Below are 14,912 nucleotides of genomic sequence, written 5' to 3'. Positions count from 1 at the left end.
ACTCTGCCTTAAATATACATAAAAACTTCACCTCTACGGCTGCCTGTAGCAAAGAATTCCACAGATTCACCACTGTCTGGCTAAGGAAATTTCTCCAAATCTCCATTGTAAAAACACACCCCTTTATTCTGAATCTGTCTCCTCTGGTATTAGACACTCCCAGCATAGGAAGCATCCTCTCCACATACACTCCATCAAGACCTTATACCATTTAATAGGTTTCAATGAGGTCATCCTTCATTCTTCTAAATTGCAGTGAATACAGGCCAAGAGACATCAAACGTTCTTCAAATAGCAAGCCATTTAATCCTGGAATAATTTGTGAAACTCCTTTGAACCCTCTCCAGTTTCAGCACATCCATTTCTAATATAAGCGGCCCAAAACTGATCACAGTACTCCAAGTGAGACCATACCACTGCTGTATAAAGTCTCATTACATCCTTACTTTTATATTCTAGTCCCTTTGAAATGAATGCTAACATCAGATTTGCCTTCCTCACCACTGACTCAACCTGCAAATTAACCTTTAGGGAATCCTGCAAAAGGACTCCTATGTTTCCTTTGGTGGGGATATCCAGAACTAGAGGGGTATTGCCTCAAAACTGAGGGGCAACCTTTTAGAACAGAGGTAAGGAGGAACTTTTCTTAGTCAGGGAGTAGTGAATCTGTGAAATGCTCTGTCAAAGACTGCAGTGGAGGCCAAGTCTGTGTGTATATTTAAAGCAAAATTTGATAGGTTCCTGATTAGTCAGGGCATCAAAGGATATGGCGAGAAGGCAGGGGTATGGCGTTGAGTGGGATCCGGGATCAGCCATGACGGAATGGGGCAGCAGTCTTGACGGGCTGAATGGCCTAATTCTTCTCCTGTCTTATGGACTCCCAAGTCCCCTTGCACCTCAATTTTTTTGTATTTTCTCTCCATTTAGAAAACAGTCCCCACTGTTTCATTTCTTCTACCAAAGTGCCTTACCATACACTTCCCAACACTGTGTTGCACCTGTCCTTTCTTTGCCCATTCTCGTAATCTGTCCACTGTAGCCTCTACTTCCTCAAAACTACCTGCTCTTCCACTCATCTTCATACAGTCAGCACACTTTGCAACAAAGCCATCAATTCCATCATCCAAATCTTTGACATATAATATAAAAAGAATCAGTACCAACACAGACTCCCAGACGCCGGAGCCAGCCAGAAAAGGCTCCCTTTATTCCCACTCTTTGCCTCCTGCCAATCAGCCACTGCTTTATCCATGCTAGAATCTTTGGACAAAGTACTTAAGTACCTTCTGGAAATCTTGGTACTAGCCAGACTACAAGTTCAATTCTGCAGCAACTTCCAGAAACTGTAAAACTAGTGTTACAAATAGCCAAAAAACAAAACAATTTTTCATATGATTACACTAAAAACTTAAATTGTTGGAAAAAGTATGCACACTTATCATCTGTTGTTAGAATTACCTGATCTGTTCTGGAGTTCCACCAGAAGTTGCATTTGTGATAGCCCAAGCAGCCTCCTTTCTGGTGCGGAATTCAGCCTTCTGAAGGACATCAATTAGCACTGGGAAAATATTTGCATCTATTACTGCCTGTTAAGTATAAAACAGAATAGAAATGTTAATTAGGACTCAACATAAATGGTTAAAGAAATGCTTGCTCAAAGCAAAATTCTGTCCGGTCTCATCACTCCTTATTAAAGGTGACCTTTGCAAATGCCAACATTTTGTTTGCAATCAGAAGTTTTCACAAGGATGAAAACAGTCCTGATGAAAGGTCTGGAACTGAAATGTTGACTACTTTTCCTTTCCATCGGGGGTTCCCAACCTTTTCTTTTTAAAATGACATGGACCAATACCATTAAGCAAGGAGTTTATGGACCCCAGGTTGCAAACTCCTGCTTTTCACACATGCTGCCTGACCTGCTGAGTTCCTCCAGCATTGTGCGTGTTACTCTGGATTTCCAGCATCTGCAGAATCTCATGTTTATAACATGTTCATCTTTCGTTGGAAATATCTACTCTACAGAGCTACTTTATGTTGGCAGATAGATATCTGCTGAGGTCCTCCAGCATTGCTCATCTCCTAACTGACATGAAAGACATGAAAACAATTTTCCCCATTTCCTTAACTGCCCAAGAGTAGTGACTGACTAGTAGTCTACGCAGTATTTTTCCCAACTAATTAAGGGCTTTGTGTCCAGACTAGTTTCAAAGTCTGCTTGATAATATTTGTGTTTGTTTTACCTTTTGTATTTAAAAAATAAAGCACAAGTTTCTTTTGAGGTATATTTATAAATGTTTTTCTTTGAACAATGAAATTTGTAAGACACAGCCGCATGTTGCAAAACAAGTTGCGAGCTAGTGAGATGCAGCCACAGTACTGCAAAAGTCATAGGCCCCCAAGATTTTTTTATGGTTTCAGATGGTACTGCCTCCAGAGTCCTGTTCTCAACAGAGGCTGTCTGGGATAACCTGGAGAGTCAGAGCCAAAGTCTGTAGAAGAACTGTGGCAAGCTCTCTAAAATGCTTGGAACAGTCTAGTAAAAATGCATGACAGTGTACCCAAGAGATCTGCAGTTTTAAAAGACAAAGGAGGGGTCACACCAAATATGGATTTCAGATTTTTAAAAACTGTTTCCTGCTCTTTATAATAATTTGTTATTTAGAAGTTTTTCATTTCATTATTTTGAAAGCATCTTCACTTTACAGATTTGCACAGTACTGTATGTAGGGAGTTTGAATTTGGAAAGCTGAGTTTTCAAAAAGCACAAAAACCTCAGTAGATACTTGAGTAGCAATGTTGAACTGAAGATCAAAACATTAAACTGAATGGTGCGAAAGATGCCTTGCGCCTCTGCAGAACTGGATCACGCCAATATCTGATGCCACTGCGTGCCTTTCAATCAACGCTACTAAACCAGTTTTAATAATATCAACTTTACTATTTGTGACAGTTTAGTGTACACAAACTAAAGCCTGCATTTAAGTAACTTATTAGCTATTAAGTACCACAAAGTAATTCTAGCACCAAAATAAGTGTTATTTTGATCCTTATCTGTCAATTATTCTGTTCTAAACAGATTAAATTATGAGTGGATCAAGTTACACTGCCCATTATAACTGGAGCTGGCCAATCTACCACTGAACCTGTTGCAGTCACAATATAGAATGACCTTTAGTAACCTTCTACAGGGCCTGTTCCTGTGTTGAAGTGTTCTTAAAGGCTCTAAATTAAGACAACATGTTAACAGGCTTTGCATTACCTTTGCAAATACAAAATAAAAGTAAAAGTAAAATACCTGGATTTGTGCTCTGTTTCCTGCAGTGATGTTTGAAACTGTCCAACAAGCTTCCTTCCTTATAGATTCTTTAGGACTGCTTAACAAATGAAGGAGACAGGGCAACGCAGAACAGTTCAAAATTACCTACGGAAAGCAATAATCTAATTACTTGTGAAGCACGTAAATAAAATTACCCAAAACCTATTAACTCCAACTAGGCAGAGAAAGAAACACGTACAAAATTATTTAGTCCTCATGCAAAAGATACTATTAATTTCTATTTTCAGTGTCAAACATGACAGCTCACCTGCACAAGTGTGTCCCTTACCGGATGCAGAACTTGCAATGGTATTTGCTTTTCGTTACTAACATCAAAATTGTTTGAAATTCAGGAATAATGAGGTTTTATTATCGATAAAATTAACAGAAGCAGGAAATCCTCTCCATAAAAAGTCAAATCCCATAAGTTATGCTTCTTACTCATCTCAAACCACATATTGTACAATAGATTTTGAAGTGTAACTATTTATTCATTATAAAATGTAAAACTATTTATGTTTGGAAACCAGGCAGCCATTTTGCACCAAATTCAACTGAATAAGTACATAAATTTATTTGTATGACATTGGTTGAGAAGACGAACTACTAGACTAGTACACCAGGGCAAAAGCCCATTCTTAAACAAAAAGGCAGACATTGGCTTAATATTTCAACTGAAGCAAATAAGAGCTCCCTTAAACAGATACATCAGTCCAGATCTTTGTGTTTCTTTTAAAGATGATGCATTCTTTTTCAAGCTAGAAATGTCTGTGGAATTGATGTGGCAGTTAAGAGGACACAGACAAGATCATAACCAGATGCTGGAAATCCAAAGAAACACAATGCTGGAGGAACTCGGGTCAGGATTCTGGAAATTAATAAGCAGTCGACGTTTCGGGCCGAGACCCTTCTTCAGGACTGGAAAGGAAGGGGAGAGATGCCAGATTAAAAATGTGGGGGTAAGGGAAGGGGGACAGCTGGAAGATGATAGGTGAAGTCAGGTGGGTGGGAAATCTAAAGGCTGGAGAGGAAGGAATCTGATATGAGAAAAGAGGGCACCATAGGAGAAAGGGAAGGAAGAGGGACCCAGGGGAGGTGATAGCAGGTTAAACAAGATCAGGCTGGATGACAGATTTTCCTTCCCTGAAGGCCATTATTGAACCAAATGGGATTTTATAATACTTCTTTTGGCAGAAAAACTAGCTTTAATTGCAAACCAATCACTCATGGGAAATTCTTAATTTACTATTTCTAATCAAATCACGATCTTCTACATCAAGTCTCCTTCTCACCCTCCTTTGCTTCAACAGGTTAAAGTTTAGTATAAACTCTTCAATCCTGTACTCTGCCTCTAGGAATCTTAAAGATTTACTAATCTCTCAACATGTCCTGTCACTTTAAAGCATTAATTCAGATGATCCCCCACTATTTTAGCTTTTACTATTTCTTTTTGCACATTTGACTTAAAGGTAAAAAAAAAATGAAAGAGCTAAATAAATAATAGCACCCAACAGGACCGATCTCTCTCACCTGTGTCTGGATGTCATCTCCGGTAACTATATTTCCTACGGCTCTCAGTGCAGGCGACACCACCTTATAATCATTATGCCTATTAAACAAACAGCACAAATTTGCACAACATTCATCTCCACATCCAAAAGCAAAATATAGTTAAAAACAGTTGCGTTCAGCAGGAATGCATACATAAACAAATATTAAAATATTTCAAGTCTAAGTAATTTAGATAACATAATGAACATTTATAGTAAACTATACAATGTATTGGGGTTTCCTGGGAGGGGTAGCTGATGAAGGAGCATATATTACCCAATCTGGGGAAGCATACTCACCTTTGATCCCCACCGGAAACTCAGCTCTAACCCATGGCTCCAAGTACACCACTTTAACAGGCGGGCTAAACCAGATGACGGTAGCCGGTAGCCTCGTACCCCATATCTGCCCTAGCATGCGAAGGAAGCTTCAACAGACTGGGCGGACGAGATCTACAGTGAGATCCAAGGGCCAAAGCACGTATTGCAACGCTCCGTGGAGAGCGAAGGGCATGACAAGGCACAGAAGACGTCATGGTCAGCCAATGCTACCAGGAAAGACCCGAGTTTGTGACACTTGTTTGTACCACTGGACCCGGACTCCTGAGGTTGAGAGTGGAACTGCCCCAGTGCAACGGCTTTTCCACTTTTTAAAACTCTCCTGCACAGGTTTCCCGTCATCGTTGGACACGACGGACAACCGCCACAGAGTATAACATTTACACAAGAGAAACATAGCTTTGCCTCATGATTACTGCATCTGTCACCTAGGATCACAAGTTCACAATTAACTGCATGTAATTCAAGAAATTGGAGATTTTGATTGGGAATAGGATGTGGGAAGAAGCACACTCCCCCCCCCCCAATGAAAAACCACAAATTTTAAATTTTAGATAAAAATATATTTTAGATAGAAAATCAAAGCTAATGAAAGGATTAAGTCAGCAAAAATGAGCCAAGACAATTCAAGACAGAAAATCCAGTTGCTTACATCAAAAGCTCCACTAATCTCCTACAAACTCCCGAATCAATGACTATTTGTATTTTCTCATTGGGTCCATCAGAAAGATAAGAAAGGGCCCAGCAGGCATCGGCCAAAACATCAGGATCACTGCTAAATAAGAGTCTTGATAACACGTTCAAACAAGGTGATACCTAAAACAGGTAACACAAATGATCAGTGAGAGATATACTCATTAAGCAACAACACAATGGATTACCGAAGAGATTGAAACTAATTATTTGAGATACAGTACAAAATAGGCCCTTCCCACCCTTTGAGCCCCACCACCCAGCAATTCCCAAATTTAGTCACAGCCTAATCATGGGACAATTTACAATAAACAATTAACCTACCAACCGGTGCCTTGACCAATTTGGATCTAAAGGACGTGCAGTAGAATGAAGAAATAGCATATGAACTTTGAAGAAACGGATTATTTCTGGAAAAATATGCTGCCTTCACCTTTGAAAAATATCAGTCAAAATGTAAACCCAGAACCCAAATTAGAACATAGAATATTACAGCATCCATTTTTCTGTTATTTTGCCCAAGAGTTGCTTATGCAATGATGCCTTTCCTGAGAACTGAACATGAACTGATTTCTCCACAAATCAAAAGTCTGTTTTCTTTAGCTATTTATACCACATTGCCCCAAGTACAGTTACGATAATTATTTTAAATGCTTGAATATTCACCTGAATACAGCCCATAATTAAACTAATGGATATTTATTTATTGAGATATAATGGGCAATGGGCCCTTCAAGCCGAACCGCCTAGTAACACTAATACCCACACCGTCACAGGGAGGACGGACAAACACCTTACAGACAGCGGCAGGAATTGAAGCTGGGTGACCTGTACAGTAGAACCCTGGGCTAACCACTACACTGTACTCAGTCATTAAAAATACCACCACTATTACCATCTTGAAAAAAGCCGCAATTTCAGAAAGTCCGGTTTCCTCAAGTCAGTTCATGTTAGTCAGGCAGCCTTTGTACAGAAACCCAGAGCTTTCAGTAAGCTACTTCAAGACACACTGTATTGCTCATTCATTATGTGCTGCGCCTAATGACATGGGCGATCACGGTTGCTCTTGGGCTTTGCTTTTGTGTGTGTGCGTGAAGTGGTTTGCCATTGACTTCTGCGCAGAGTCTTTACAAGATGGGTGACAGCAGCGATCATCACTATTCTTCAGAGGTTTCTGGTGTCAGTGGTCGTATAATCAGTGCTTGTGATATGCACCAGCAGGCTAGAGACTGTGTGGAGATACGCCTCTACCAAAGGAGGTGCAAGGCGCTCCATCGCTCCGCCAGCCCGCAGGTGACCCTTGGGCAAGGTGCAGCACCTGCTTAGCTAAACACCCACACCCCCCACCCCCAAATCAAGGTCATGAGAAGCCATGGGAGTAGGTGGTGAATGGTTGTATGAGCAGCTGGTGCACATCACAACGTATACCATTCTGAAATTAACTTCGACCTCCAAATCAGCCCAATCCTCAAAGTCTCACAGGCATTGTTCGATTGGAGTATAGAACTGTCATCTTTCTTGTAGTTTTAACTTTCCTACGCTTGCTTGTATTTTTATATAATCACCTATATATATGTAATTGTTCAGTGAATTTTCTATTAATTATGCTGCAGCTGCTTCTGTATTTTTCTAAAAACATTTTGGTTTTCAGTAGCAAGTATCATGCTACTTGGATCCAGCTATTTATTGGCAATTGCTATCACTGGAATTTTGTTATCTTTAGTCTGAGTGTGAGAAGACCATGACCACTTTTTAGTCTGTTTTCTTTGTTCTCTTGATGCTTCTTGTTCTTTGCTCTTGAAATACTTAACAAGATGACTGTAAGCAACAAGTTTCATGCCTCATTCTTGAACCTCCGGATGGCACAGATCCAGGGCAGTTTTGCGGAGTGCAGTATAACCCTTGCCACAAAACTAACACTGAGTGTTAGAATTCTAAACCCATTTCAAATAATTAAAGTATTAAAGACAGAAACAAATTCACAAACTGAAAAACATTATACTCAGATCCAGGATCCTGGACTTGAAACTGTTAGCTGTTTGAAGTGTTAGATGTACAAGGTAGGGTTAAGTAAATTGTGGGTATTCTATGTCAGCCTGGAAGTGCAGCGACAACCATCACGTTCTCAGATCGTGTTGGTCACTGATACAAATGGCATATTTCACTATTTGCCTTGATGTACAGATGACAAAAAAAAAGTTCGAAATTTTTTTTCTGTACACCCGACAATTAATTTGGGGCATGGAAATGCAAATTGCTGTCATTGTTGTGGGAACATAACAACAGCTTTACAGATAATTACCAAACCATTGTTTGCTCACATAATTATAATAAATAAGCAAAGATACTACCTTTTCAAAATCTGGGGGTGGATTCTTGCCCCTGCACAAGTTTGACAAAGCCCAAACAGCATTCCTTGTTGTAGTAAGTCGATTAGACTTGGTTAACAACCTGTAGGTAAAAACTAAGATGTATTAAATTGGAAAAAAAACCTTTGTACTCAATTCAGTTTTGCAAGATCCACAGCAATATACAGTACTGTGCGGAAGTTTTAGGCACTAATATAATGCTAGGGTCTGATACGGGACAATTGCCATACCATACTGAGATGCAGTTGGTGAGTATGCTCCCTATGGTACAGCAGTAAACATAGAACATAGAATAGTACAGCACAGTACAGGCCCTTCGGCCCACAATGTTGTGCCGACCCTTAAACCCTGCCTCCCATATAAGCCCCCACCTTAAATTCCTCCATATACCTGTCTAGTAGTCTCTTAAACTTCACTAGTGTATCTACCTCCACCACTGACTCAGGCAGTGCATTCCACGCACCAACTACTCTCTGAGTAAAAAACCTTCCTCTAATATCCCCCTTGAACTTCCCACCCCTTACCTTAAAGCCATGTCCTCTTGTATTGAGCAGTGCTGCCCTGTGGAAGAGGCGCTGGCTATCCACTCTATCTATTCCTCTTATTATCTTGTACACCTAAGTCTGTCAGTATCCTGGGACAGAAATGAGCTTCCTTGATACTCCGCAGGAAATAAAGGCGCTGTTGTGCATTTTTGATTAGGATGGAGAAGTTCAGGGACCAGGTGGGATCATTGGAAATGTTCAGATACAAGTGATGATAAACCTGATATGGTTCTCTACCGTGGACTGAGAGTGAGAAGAAAGCAAGGAAAGGGAAATCATGATTGGGAAAAGCAGGGAGAGGGGAGGGAGTGGGAAGCACCAGAGATGTATTCTGTAATCAATAAACTATTTGGAATCAAATGACCTTGCCTGGTGTCTCAGGGCAGGGTGTGTCTGCACCCACACCACCTCCCACCACTGGTACTCCTCTGCCACCTGTCCCACACCCTTCCCACAGTGCTCCACCCTCACCATTCCCGACATCTTTTAATCTGCCGGATTTACAAACTCTCCACTTCACGTTGACAAATACAGTACTATGTAAAAGTCTTAGGCACCCTAGCTATATGTGCACCCAGGTCTTTTGCACAGTACTGTGTAATTGTACATTTGAACAAAATGGACTCAATGTCACACTAAGTAACAACATTAATTCATTAGTTGACTTGAATATCATACGTAATTATTTACGGCAGTAACTGATTTAGAAATACTCTTAAAATTCATTGGAACTTTACAACAACATGATGCAAGCTCACAGCTTTAAGCCACTTTATAGCCATGTAGTTTTGATGGCTAACCTCTATAAACTTACTGTAAAAGGGGCGGAAGAATTCCACAGTTTAGCACAAAGTTTCGGCATTCAGCATTGTCACCTGCAATATTGCCTAATGCCCAGACTGCCTAGAAAACAATACAGAGGCATGAATATTACATCGGCAGTTACATTTCGGTTAGAATAATTAAGCTATATTGCCTCATTTTCTTTTTAAATGCTACATTAAAGTATCGACTTGTGACACAGACTCTTCTAGAATAAGCTTAAAACTTGAGCCAGTGGGCACCAACAGAAGGACAAATAAACATGATTATTAGTCTGTCTTTTTTCCAGTATGTTTTCCCAATGCAAAAAGCAGAACACATCCGGTACATCTTACTTTTCCACTAATAATTTGGAAAAACTATTTTAAACTCTACATAGCAGAAAATTTCAGTCCTTCAATAACCAAGCTGCATTTTTATATAATAAGATAAGAAAAACAAGCACTTAGTTTTATTTCTGTTTACACTTCAAGTTTAATTATATTCATAGGGGTAACAAAAGAACTAAACCTTTATCTGAAAATGAGGAACACTGAATAAGTATTTAGAACAAAGGGAATACCTGCTCCTGAACATCCTCGTATTCTGAATTAAGCAACTGAATGAAGATTGGTACAGCATCAGCTTGGATAACAACCTTAGTATGGAGAAATGTTCCAGAGGCTATGTTTGTTAAAGCCCATGCAGCCTCAAACTAAGGATATAAAATAATACAGGTTAACAATCCATAGAAATATCTTGATATTTTTCTCTCTATTACATGAATCTTAAGGTACAAGCTTCTCTTTCTTTGAGGTCATATTCATGGTGTTCAGGATAATATAAACACTTGAATTATCTGCAAAACAATGCAATTGTAAGAATATAAAATAGATCAGTTACATGAAAACGCATTTCTAGAGTACTAACATTTTACAGATCTACATTTTGGGCTGAACTATTATAGAACAGTACAACACAGAATCAGGCCCTTTGGCACACATAGCTGGTGCTGAAACACTAATCTGACTACTCCCATCGACCTGCACCTTGACTACAGCCCTCCATACCCCTCTCATCCATGTACCCATCCACATTTCTCTTAAATGCTGAAAAGTGGCACGCACCACTTGCACTGGCAGCTTGTTCCACACTCACTGAATGAAAAAGCTCCCCTCACATTCCCCTCAAACATTTCACCTTTCACCCTTAACACGCAACATCTAATTATAGTCCGCCCAATCATAGTGGAAAATGCCTGCTTGCATTTACCCTATCTATACTCAATTCTGTATACCTCTATCAAATCACCCCTCAGTCTCCTACATTCCCAATCTATTCAACCTTTCCCTATAACTCAGGCCCTCATGTCCTGACAACATCCTTGTAAATTTTCTCTGTACTCCTTCCATCATATCTACATCCTTCCTCTCAGGTGTTTAAAACTGTACGCAGTACCCCAAGTTAGGCCTCACATGACACCCCAAATCCTGTACATTGATCTATGAAGGCCAATGTGCCAAAAGCTTCTGACTATCTACCTGTGCCACCACTTCAAAAGAATTTTAGATCTGCATTCCCAGATCCCTTTGTTCTGCCATTCTCCTCACTGCCCTACTGCTCAGCATGTCAGACCTTCTCTGGTTGGTCCTACAACACCTCACACTTATCTGCATTACATTTCATCTGCTATTTTTTAAGCTGGTCCAGATCCCACTGCAAGCTTTGATAGTCTTCTTCACTATCCACTACACCCCCAATCTCGGTATCATCTGCAAATTTACTGAAAAAGTTTACCACATTATCATCCAGGTCATTGATACAGGGGACAAACAACAACGGACCCAGAACCAACCTCTGCAGTACTCTACTCGTCACAGGCCTCCAATCAGAGAGGCAACCATCTACTACCACTCTCTGGCTTCTCCCACAAAGCCAATGTCTAATCCAACTTATTGCCTCATCTTGAACACCAAGCGACTGAACCTTCTTGACCAACCTCCCATGCAGGACCTTGTTAAAAGTGCCTTGCTAAAATCCACATGGACAACATCCACTGCCTTGCCTTTATTTACTTTCCTGGTAACTTCCTTGAAAAACTAAGATTGGTTAGACACTATTTAACACTCACAAAGCCACTGTGACTTCCATACCAGTCCCTTTCTATCCAAATGCTCATGCCTGGATCTTTATACTACCTTCCAATAACTTCCCCACAACTGATGTCAGTCTCACTGCCTTATAATTTCTTGACTTATTCTTAGAGCCTTTCTTAAACAACAGAACAACATTAGCTATCGTCCAATTCTCCAGCACTCACCGGCTGCTAACAATGTTTTAAATTTCTGCATCGGCCTCCCACAGGGTCTGAAGAAGTACTGTGTTGGGCCCTGGGGATTTATCCACTCTAATCTGTCACAAGACAGCAAACACCTCCTCCTCTGAAATTTTTTATAGGGTCCAAGACCTAGTTGCTGCTTTGCCTCACATCTATAAATTCAGTGTTCATCTCCTGAGTAAATACAGATGCACTCTTTAGGCTTGACACACAGAATACCACTGATTTTCCAGAGGACCAATTTTGTCCCTTGCTATCCTTTTGCTGTTAATCTGTAGAAACCCCTAGGACTCTCCTTCACTTTTTGTCTGCTAGAGCAATCTCCTGCCTTCTTTTAGCCCTCATGACTTCCTTCTTTAGTGTTCTCTTGCATTTCTTATACCCTGGTACCTCATTTGTCCCTGCTTGCCTGTACCTGCTATGCACCTTTTTCTTAACCAGGACCGCAGTCCCTTTCATATCAATGTTCCATAAATCTGTTATGCTTGCCTTTTATTCCAACAGGAACATACAAACTCTGCATTCTCAAAATTTTATTTTTGAAGGCCTCCCATTTACCAAGTACACCTTTGCCAGAAAACAACCTTGCCACACCTCCAAGATCGTTTCTGATACCATTAAAATAGGACTTTCTCAATTTGGAATCTCAGCCCGAGAACCAGACCTATCCATCACTCGCTGCAAAGCATCTCCTACAAACTTCTGTCTCCTGCCCTGTCTCATTCTTTCTCATTCCAGTATTGCACTCTCTCTAGTTGGGACTTCTACGTACTGATTAAGGAAGTTTTCCTAAAAATATCTGACAAACTCTTTCCCATCCAGCCCATTTACAGTCTGGGAGTCCTAGTTAATATGTGGAAAGTTACAACCACCTATCACAACCTTGTTTCTTTCAAGTCTGTGATCTCTCCCCAAATTTGCTTCTCTAAATCCTGCGGACTATTGAGTGGTCTATAACATAATCCCACTATGTGGTCATACGTTTCTTAATCATCAGTTCTACCCATAAAGTTTCACTGTCCTGACCACTGCCGTGACATTTTCCCTGACTAGTAATGCCACCTCTTCCTTTTAATCTATCATATCTTAAACAACACAACACCAAAACATTGAGCTGCCAGTCCTACCCCTCCTGCAAACAAGTCCCACTAATGGCTACAACATCATAATTCCACATGCTGATCCATGCCCCGAGCTCATCTGTCTTTCCTACAATACTCCTTGCATTGAAGTATACTCAGCTCAGAACATTAGTCCTGTCGTGCTCAACCTTTTGATTCCTAACCTTGTATAAAAGGCTCAACCACATATTTCTCAACAAACACCCCACCATCTGTTCCGGCGCTCTGGTTGCCACCACACTGCAACTCTAGTTTAAAAGCCCATGCAGCACCTGCAAATTAATTTAAATACTCCCCATCTAGCAAACCTGCGCACAGGTCCCGCCTTCCTGGTAGAGTCCAGTGATCCAAAATTCTGAAGCCCTCCCTCCTGCAGTAACTCATATGAAATTGAAAAATAAATGTGAAAGAAAAATTCAGGTCAGTGCAACATAAAAAATGCTTGTAGCTAAACTGAAGCATGAAAAAGCATACATTTTTCTATACCTTCAAGCAGTTTTTCTCCTAACTTTTCACTCGTGCACTTTTACTGTCACATGTAATGAGGTGCAGTGCAGCATCAAGTAAACTGAGGTAGCGGAAGAAATCAATGCACAATATATAGAATAGCAGCCATAGAGAAAGCGCAGTGTAGGTAAACAAAGTGTAAAGGCCATGACTAGATTGGAAGATCAGAAATTCATCACTAGCATTTGAAAAATCTATTCTAGAGTCTGAAAACTGCAGGATAGCTGTCCAATTCTTTACTTTCTACATCCAAATCCATACTCGAATATGTACCTTGAATACTTAATATTAATGCACTTCAGTTTGTTACTTGTGTGATTCATCTGTAGATTTTATCCTTACCGTCATAAGTTTGTGCGTTTTGTCTACTACCGTGCTTTATACCTTGGTTCAGAGAAAACATTGTCTTGTTTCTATATACATTATATGGTTACATATGTTATACACACATAGATAGTTAAAAGACAACAATCTTGACTTGACAAGATTTATACAGCACTTGGGCAAGGACTGATACCTGACAAGTACATTCAACAGCTCTGTATCTTTACGTCTGTCACATCAACATCTTGGGATCTCCATGACTGGAAACTCAATGGGTCCAGTAGCACCAAGATCATCAAAAACTGGTTTTCTGCAGTCTGGGCATCACCTCCCAACATCCTAAAATCTTTCCATCAAGGCACGAATTCAATTTTCTTCACATGGCTGTCAAGTATATAGCTTCAACAAAGCTACATATATACAGGCAAGTGAATCGTGTTTTTGATTTGTGTTTTGAAGGCGATGGAAAAATTTTCAGATTTATAATTAGCTCACTGAACTGGTAGGAGGTACTACGATAAAACAAAGTCTTGAAGTAGAGCAAGACAATAAATCTCCTCAATATGTTCAATTGTAGCATGTGATAAGGATACATCAACATTTTTCCGTGCAAACATTTGCTACATTAAATAGGAAACAAGGCTAACTGTTGTATGCCAAATACTGTTACAAAATTTATTCTGATATTAACAAATGCACTCTCATCCTGCAGAGCCAGTGGCTGTAGAGTTGCCCTGCTACACAGAAAAGCAGCAAGACACAAAAAAAACACTGGTAAAGGAAACAAATTCTACACTTCAAAATATACTCACTTGGAGGGTAAAATTCTCGTTACGCTTCAAAAATTCCACAAGTCTTGGCACAATGCCTGGTGTATTTATAACCTCATCTATAGGAGGATTAGGCTCTAAAGAGAAAAATGGCAAAACCAAAAATTAAAATCTCTCCACCATTCCAATTGTTTTATGACCAATAGATCACAAATGTCAAAAACATACCAATGTATACT

The 14,912-nt window shown here is 40.0% G+C and overlaps 1 protein-coding gene across 1 annotated transcript in view; it reads right to left on the bottom strand.

Annotated features, from left to right (window-relative positions):
- Nucleotides 1–14,912, bottom strand: part of kpna5 (karyopherin alpha 5 (importin alpha 6)) — a 47,729-nt gene that overhangs the window by 10,197 nt on the left and 22,620 nt on the right. Inside the window, exons 5-12 of the mRNA XM_072251634.1 lie at nt 14,716–14,810; nt 10,197–10,328; nt 9,627–9,715; nt 8,250–8,349; nt 5,858–6,021; nt 4,847–4,925; nt 3,296–3,421; nt 1,459–1,586 (exon numbers count right to left, since the gene is read on the bottom strand). Of these exons, the coding sequence (XP_072107735.1) occupies nt 1,459–1,586; nt 3,296–3,421; nt 4,847–4,925; nt 5,858–6,021; nt 8,250–8,349; nt 9,627–9,715; nt 10,197–10,328; nt 14,716–14,810 (913 nt within the window). The remainder of the gene's footprint in view (nt 1–1,458; nt 1,587–3,295; nt 3,422–4,846; nt 4,926–5,857; nt 6,022–8,249; nt 8,350–9,626; nt 9,716–10,196; nt 10,329–14,715; nt 14,811–14,912) is intronic.

The sequence above is a fragment of the Mobula birostris genome, chromosome 2 (genome assembly GCF_030028105.1).
Source record: "Mobula birostris isolate sMobBir1 chromosome 2, sMobBir1.hap1, whole genome shotgun sequence".
NCBI lineage: Eukaryota > Metazoa > Chordata > Chondrichthyes > Myliobatiformes > Myliobatidae > Mobula > Mobula birostris.
This window is presented reverse-complemented; position numbering and strand designations above follow the sequence as displayed.